We start from the raw sequence: 8243 nt of genomic DNA, 5'->3' as shown, positions 1-8243 counted from the left end.
GCTTGAATCATATTTATATATTTTTTTATAGCTCCTCTACTTTAATTAAATAAAATAAAATTTCCTAATTCAGATACAAAAAACTCAGTTTAGAATTTATTTAAATGTTACCTTAAATCATGTTTATAATTTTTTTGAATATAACCTTTTTTCACCTAGCCCCTCAATTTTAATTTAAATATAATTAAATTTTCTTACTTACATTCGATAAAAGTCAATCATGTTTAGAATTTATTTAAATATTACCTTCTTTTTTAGCTAACTCAAAATTTTAACCCCTCAAAAAACAATTTCTAAATAGAATCGTTGTAATGATATTTATCATTTTTTCTAGAAATTCTCTATTTTAAATAATAAAATCAAAATTTCATTTTTCAGGTTTTATATTTTTAATATTAAAATTAAAATTTACTTTAACTCTTATTCCAAATATAAAAGAAAAATATATTAGGACTTATATATTATCTACATATTCGAGATAGAAAAGATTTTCTAATTTATATAGAAAAATAGTTTGACTTTGTAGACAAGAGTGTAATATCCGGATATTTTTATGATTTTAATTTAATTAGGTTATTTGGTATTTATTATTTAATAATATCAGTGAGTTATAATTAAATCAGTTTGTATAAGTTTATTTCTTATTTATGATCAGAGTGTTAGTTTTTTTTTTTGAAATAATCGTACTTGCATTAATTTAGATCATATGTAAGTACATTCGATAAGAAGCTAGGAGCTACACTATCCCACTCCTGCAGATCTGACATAGAAAGAGACACTCTAGCTAACATATGAGCGACTTCATTCGTAGACCTATGCACAAAACGCACTAGCACATTTTCAAAGTGCTTAATCAGCTCAACACACTCTCTAACAATGTTATGAAAATAAGACCGTCTAGAGCTGCCATTACACGTATCTGCCAATAGTTTTGAGTCCGTCTCAAAAACACACTGTGTAAATCCATACTGTTTCGTCCAAGATAGTACCTCTTTAAGTCCTAAAGCCTCAGCCTCCCTAGGAGACCACGACCCCTCCACCTGCTTGCACATTGCCTTCAAAAATCTTCCATTTGCGTCTCGAATTACCCCTCCTATGCCAATTGTTTTTATGTCAGCAAAAATCGCAGCATCTATATTAATTTTCACCCAGTGTTGTTGAGGCACCTGCCAACTTCTTACAATTATATTAGGTGCTGGTGTATTCCTGGTGTGTTCCAGCTGAGCATGCTTCTAGTCCGCCAACAGATTGAATGATCCACTTGTTGTCCCAAATATAGAAACTGCAACTCAATCCCACAGCCATTTATTTCGGCGATTCCAGAGGCTCCAGCAAATTAAAGCTAGCAGAGCACACTGTTCTCTCGTACCACTATCAAACAATCTTCTTGATGCCCATACCTCTTTTGCGAACTGACACTCAAACAAAACATGATTTTCATCCTCTTCTTCCACTCTACACCAAGGACATTTACCATCAATATTCACCCTCTTATTTAGCAGTGCCCTCCCGGTTGGCAGTCGTCCTCCCTAGAAAAAAATGAACCTTCCCAGGCAAATCTAAGTTCCATAATTTTTTCCAGAACCCTGCATCAGATATGTTACTTTCTCCAACCAATTGACGATAACAGATTTTTACCGTGAACTCTCCTTTTGCATCAAAAAACCACAACCAAGAATCCTTTCTATCCCTTGAGGGCAGACGGATATTTTTTATTAGTTGAACATCCCTGCTATTAAACAGGTCATTCAGAATGTCAACATCCCATTTTCTCTGATGATCTTCCATTAGATCACACACTTTTATATTTTCCAGATCCTGATTCATACTTGTCGTTAAATACCCATTCTCAGCACTAGGCAACCACGGAAGTTAAAGAAATATATAATAAGGCTTTATTATAAAAAATGAGGGTAAAAAAAGAAAAGGAAGAGAAAAAAAAGACTTAGGGTTTATAAAAGAAGAGAGTTTTACGCTAGTTTTATGAAAAGAGAGGAGAAGAGAGAAAGAGATGGAGAGAAGAGGATGGAGTGAAAGAGGTGGAAAAAGAGAAGAGAGAAGACAATGAGAAAGAGATGAATAACAAAGTCTAATCAGAGGTTAGGAATTTCGGAGTCCAAGAAATTAGGGTTCTTATGATTTGGAATTCTGAATTTGTTGATTAGAATCCTCAATTTAACAAGCTTTCGAGGTATGAATATCTTTTTCTTCCACTTCCACTTCGTATTAGTATTATTATTCAAAATTTGGATGCATGATTTCAAGTAATTCTGATTTCTTGTAAAATTTGTATCTGATTCATTATTTACCTAAATATATGATTTTGGACTCCTTGAAAAGATGTTTTGATTATCTACAACTTTCGTTCCATGTATTGTTCTTAATCCTGCTCGGAAATATGTCAAATCTTTTGTTTGTATAATCCGTTGGTTAAATTTCTATTTGCACGGTCTAACTTCGTAAATTCACAGTAAATTGAAAATTGCTTCAAATAATATGAGCAATGCCATTCTGGAAATCTATTTTCGACATCTGCATTTTGCTTTTACATTTGGCTTCCATATTTCATGATTCATATGCCTTAAATTATAAAATACTAAACAAATCAGGGGTTGATTCTGTTCTGCAGTCCGCATTTATTTGTTTTATGAATTCGTTACTTGTTCATTTTTGACGTACCTTACCATTCTGAAAAGGTCTCGGAATTTTCTACGACTTCCGTGTTTCATACTTTTTCAGTTGAATTCTTCTTTATGCAGTAATTTGACATTCATTGGAAGTGATCAACTCTGATTTTTAGAATGATAAGTGGTTATTTATGATTTTTGGTTTGCTTTATTGGACAAATATGTTATTGAGGTTATTTTGATATATGTTTTAAAGATGTAATTATTTGCATGTCTGATATTTGAGTACGTATTTTGAGTTATTTATGATATTTTTATGACTTGGGAGTTTGTAAGACATCCGCCGCGAGTAGATAATCTCGTGCTTGGCACCGGCTATGCGGTGTAATTAAATTGTATAGGCATGTCGCCGAAGTTGTGGGACACCTATAGTCATGGATATTATGGGTATGATTTGGCCTTTCGGGTAACATGTGCTTATTATCGTGCAAGCCCCTGTAAGATATTGGGTAGCATCTACTTTGTGTTGTGCAAGCCCCTGTATGTTTTGATGACTACCTATTCCTCGAAATTCAAAAATGTTAGGACATCCGGTAAGTATAAGATTATATCTCATATTCTTATGTAAGATATTTTGTGTATTATTTTGCAAGTGCGATTATTTGTGTAAGAGTACGTGTACAAGTATGATTACAGTTTGTCATTTGTGCTTTCGGTTATATTATTTTTTATCATTGTTTGTAACTGGTAAGAATTTATTTGTAAGAGTAAATTATTTTGATTAGAGATTATTTGTGTATTCATATAATTCGCTTTGTTCATATTGTTCATATTGTTCGCTCACTGTCGGTCCTTTGTTCGCTTTGTTTTCCTCTGGAAGGTTTTCTTAGGTGGGCAATTTATGGGAAGAGTGTGAATTAAAGACTTTGAGGAGTTTGGTCTTTTCTTAGGTTTTTGTTATAGTTTTTTGGTGTTGTTGGATAATTTAGTTGTATGTTATTTTAATAATTGTATGTTAATGGATTGTTTAGGAACTTAAAGTTTTATTGGATTTTAGTGGATTTTAAGATATGGAGTTTGGTTATAAATTATTATTTTGAGGCACCTTAATTAGTATTCATTTTGTATTTTAAAATGTTTTTTGAAATTTTGGGGTAGTCAATCAGGATTTCATAAAATATTTTAAAATATAGTGCTATTCAATCAAGATTTAAAACAATCCATTAAAATCTTATGGTATTCAAAAGTCATGGACATTTTTGGATTTAATAAAATTATAGATTTTATTGAATTTGCTAGTGTATTTTACTTGTTTTGAAATGCAGTCAAATTAGATTATATTTTAGAGAATTCTTCTAAAATCATCCAAATTCTACTTAGACATGTTTCCTCCCAAATTTCAATGAACACGATCTCTCGTTGTTCTCAAATTTTATTATTATATAAATATACCATTTATAAATAATTTTATAATTTTTATATTAACAGATAAAAATTGATTACAAACGTACTCTCTCAAAATGATGAACAAATATCCTTGAGAGCTGCTAGGTTATGCGAACGATATAACAAAGTTCGTAATGCATATAGTATGAACCTAATATGTGCTTTATATAGAGCACAGCTACACAATCAAATAAGGAATCATATTCTATTACAATAAGGAAACCTATCCATGTATGATTGTTTCTGAGATATAGTCTATCACCGTCTTGAATTCCTGCTTTCCTTTTCCTCCTCGAATATCTACTGAAGTGACAAATCTTGATGACATCATCTGTTGATCATCAAGTACCGATATAAGTACTGATGACGTCACTCTACAGTAAATGCTGATATAAGTCCTGATAAGAACTTCTAATAGTTTTTGTCCAGATATTATCAATTATATCTAACAATCTTCCCCAACTTGTGTATTATGGAAATATGTAGAAGTTCCAATTGATGATGTCAAAACTATCTAAATGCAGTAATCAAGTAAACATATGCATTTTTACTTTAGTGAATATCAGACTTTACTCTTCATTCTGAACTCTAACACAGTCTGGAAAATTTTTAAGAAACTTCCTCAGCAGATTTTCTTCCATTACATCTTCTGTTTGTGTTCTTTCAGTTGATTCGTTAATTCATCCTTCTGATAGATGGTAGCCCTGAGATCATGTAATTTTGAATTTTCAAGAGATAGATCATCCAGCTCCAGAAACCCAATTTTTTTTTCCATCAGGATTAAAGGTTAAAACTTTAGTCCCTGGACTCATTTCTATCTTGGCGCCTCCAATAGGCATATCAACATCATATTCAGTTCGATCAATGTACTTTGGAATGTAGTTAGATTTGTAAGGCATTCCTTTATGCTTTAACTGTATCAAGTTCTTTATGAATGCAGGCCATCTGGCAGTTACATAATTAGTTACCTTGAGAATTATAACAATAAGTTCCAGTCATGTCATGGTTTGTCTCTTAACTGTTCTTAAGTCAACCTTAAGTTTCTCCCAGACTCCAGAAAATAAATCATTTTCTCTTCAACACGATCAATAACAATTTACACTTATATGATCTTCTGTAAGTATTCAAGCATTACATTGTCTCCAATTTCTGTCAAGTTAGAATGCTTTCTTAAAGTCAAAATATCTCCTACAAATGGATCTTCAGCATTTAATCTTCCAAGACCACTTGTGATTCCAGGTTTTCTAGAGTGAGAACTTCCACTATAAATCTTCTTTAATGTTTCAGAAGAATCTCTTCTAGGTGTTGGTTTCTTAATTCCCCATAATAGCTTCTTCATTTTTTTCAAAAGTAAGTTCTGGCTTATCAGAGACTATGTCTTCAGAACCAGGATTTGATAAATCAGATTGAATTGGGTTTGAAAAATCAACAACATGAGTAGAATCAGAGGTTGTGATTAGTTAAATAACAGCTTCTTCTTTATATTAACTTGAGCAATGTCAGAGGTTAATTTCAATTTTTCATCCCAGTCAGCTCCATGAATCTTCCTTCTTTAGTGAGCTTGACTGACTTCTTCTTCTTCAAAAATTTCATCAATATTAAAAGATTGAGCAACTGTATAGATTGGATCTATCAGTATTTGTGATTTAGTTGCTTTAGATACTGATTTCTTCTTTGCAACATCATTGGCTTTTGACTTTGAAAGCTTTGACTACTCTCTTATCTTCTCTTTCTCTTTATGCTTCCTATCAGTAGTTAAGATAGCTTGAAATCTGAAAGATCTTTCAACCTCTGCCTGACTTACCTCCCTTATGACTATACCTTTGGTTGGTCTGTTAGAAGGTTCATCTTCATAAAGATCTTGAGAGATAACAGCAATATCAGTATTTACTATCTTCATGGATTTCTTGAAGTCTTCCTCCATTTGTCTTAGCTGTTCTAGATCAACTCCACGATTTTCTCTTTCAAAGATTCTTCTACTCACCTCAGAGTCAAATTCTTGAATCTTTGGATCCTTGTAGAATAGAGTTGTCTTTCTACCTTTCACTTTCAGAGTTTGAAGATACTGACTTGCTTCTGCACCAGCTTCTATATCCAGAATACCTTGATTTTCATCAGCAGTTGTGACTTGTAAAGGTTGTTGAGTTGTTGTAGTCACAGTCAGTTCTCTAACTCTTCTTTCACTTTTATTAATTTCTCTACCTTGTCTAGATTGAGAACTAGTCATTGGTTTTGATGAACCACTAATTCCAACTAGCTCTCACCTCTTCTCCTTTCACTATCCTTCTCCTTTCACTATCCTTCTGTCCCCCCTTATTACCTCCATCAAGATTTTCATCATCGGTAATTTTCAATGTCAGCTGCTTGCATTTAGACTGAATAATTTTCTCCCCCTTTTTGGCATCATCACCAAGCAGTAGAGAAAGTATCAGCTCCATTAAATTCCGTACCCCTGTAAGTTGATCAGGCATTTGAACTTACTTAGCTTCCAATCTATCTTGATTAACTTCAATTGTAGTTTTCCTGGCAATAATTGGTGCCATTTTTTCTGAATTTCCGGATGAGTAGTCGGCCTTGAAGTAATCAATGATTCTTTGATCTGATTGATTTGAGAAGTAGTTGCTTCTTGAGCTGTATGTAAGGATCTGACGACCAGAGTAGATGCTTTTAGATAAGTCAACATATCAGGATTTTAAATTCTCTTTTAAGCTATCTCCAAGTGTTCAACAACATTTGTTCTGGAAATAGGATATGTATCATCTTACCATTTAGCATTCCAAATAGCATCAAAATAATCCTGCTTTATCTTGGCATCTAACTCTTTCAGATTCTGTTGCCTCACATGAGTACGCATATCTTCAGGGAAGAAAAGATCATCCTTAGGATCTATAAGAACATAGGAAATATTATCTTCTTTACCATCATTAGATTCTCCCGTTGCAACTGGATTTTGAACTATCTGTTAAACTTCCTCACCAGCTTCAACATTTAAGATGGAATCAAAAATTGGTGCAGTATCTGATCCAGCAACTTCAGAAGCTTCAATACCATAAGCAGTTAACTCCATATCTTCAAGAATTGTAGACAAATGAACTGGAGCTTCTAAATTTACAATTATGATAATAAATTGTAGATAAATTCTACATTTTGTATATTATGGAGGAGAGAAATAGAAATATGTAGCAGCTAGGGTTTCACGATTCTGTGTTTACAGTCAGACACTCTATTCCATACGTTTTGTTCAGACTTAAAATGCAACTGAATATATTACATTAATTAAAATAAATATTCAGACTTAAATTGCATTTAATGAATATTTTCAGAAATGTAATAGCCAGCCCATCAGGATTCGCAAAATCCTGATATAGCCATACAAATCCTGATACAGCCAGCCCATCAGGATTTGCACTCAGCTAATCCGGTGGTGTCAGGATCACATGATCAGTTTCAACATCTTTGGATAAACAGTCCACTGCATCAACGGATAATGCACATTATCCATCAACGGATACTCAATTCAATGCATCAACGAATATTGCATAACTAATCTTTCCTGTTATACAGATTCAATATTCATATTAAAATAATATAATAAGTTAGTAAATATTTTAAATAAACATTAAGTAAAATTCCTCGCCCAGGTCGCCTCGCGTACACGAGACGCAGAGACATTCGCCCAAATCGCCATTTTAAATAAACATTAAGTAAAATTCCTCGCCCAGGTCGCCTCGCGTACACGAGACGCAGAGACATTCGCCCAAATAGCCCGGACCCGAGTCGTGTCGTGGCGAGGCGGCGGTGCATGTGAGTGCGCGCGCAAGGCACACAATAACACCATGCACACCCAAATGCCTTAGTAGTTGGTATACTAATGTTGCACATGGTACTATATAAAGTACTACACCCTTCATTACTTAATCAGTGTGGGACAAATCCACGCAACCATTTTCAAACTACTAACTTCAAATCAATTTCTTTATAGATTACACAAAGAACATAACTTAGATCCAAACATGAAAATTTAAGTGCTCATTACAATAAACAACCTCCAACAATTAATTTTAAAAAATTAAATCAGGAACTTGTCTAAGACATGCCTCAAACTTTCCATTTTCTAACACACAATTCATACATAAAACTCAATTTTTATTCGTTAAATAATTTATACTT

At 33.0% G+C, this 8243-nt stretch overlaps 1 protein-coding gene across 1 annotated transcript; it reads right to left on the bottom strand.

The window, feature by feature from the left end:
* Positions 1-692: 692 nt before the first annotated feature.
* LOC141718856 (uncharacterized) lies at positions 693-7140 on the bottom strand. Its single transcript, XM_074521232.1, has 5 exons — positions 7050-7140; positions 6839-6959; positions 1639-1855; positions 1401-1529; positions 693-1166 (listed from the first exon to the last, which is right to left on the bottom strand). Exons 1-5 carry the CDS (start codon positions 7138-7140, stop codon positions 693-695), a joined length of 1032 nt encoding a protein of 343 aa, XP_074377333.1.
* Between the last annotated feature and the right edge of the window lie 1103 nt (positions 7141-8243).

Source organism: Apium graveolens, chromosome 4, assembly GCF_009905375.1.
Source record: "Apium graveolens cultivar Ventura chromosome 4, ASM990537v1, whole genome shotgun sequence".
In the NCBI taxonomy this organism is placed as follows: Eukaryota; Viridiplantae; Streptophyta; class Magnoliopsida; order Apiales; family Apiaceae; genus Apium; species Apium graveolens.
Note: the sequence above shows the minus strand (reverse complement) of the source record. Positions and strands in the feature narration are given on the sequence as shown.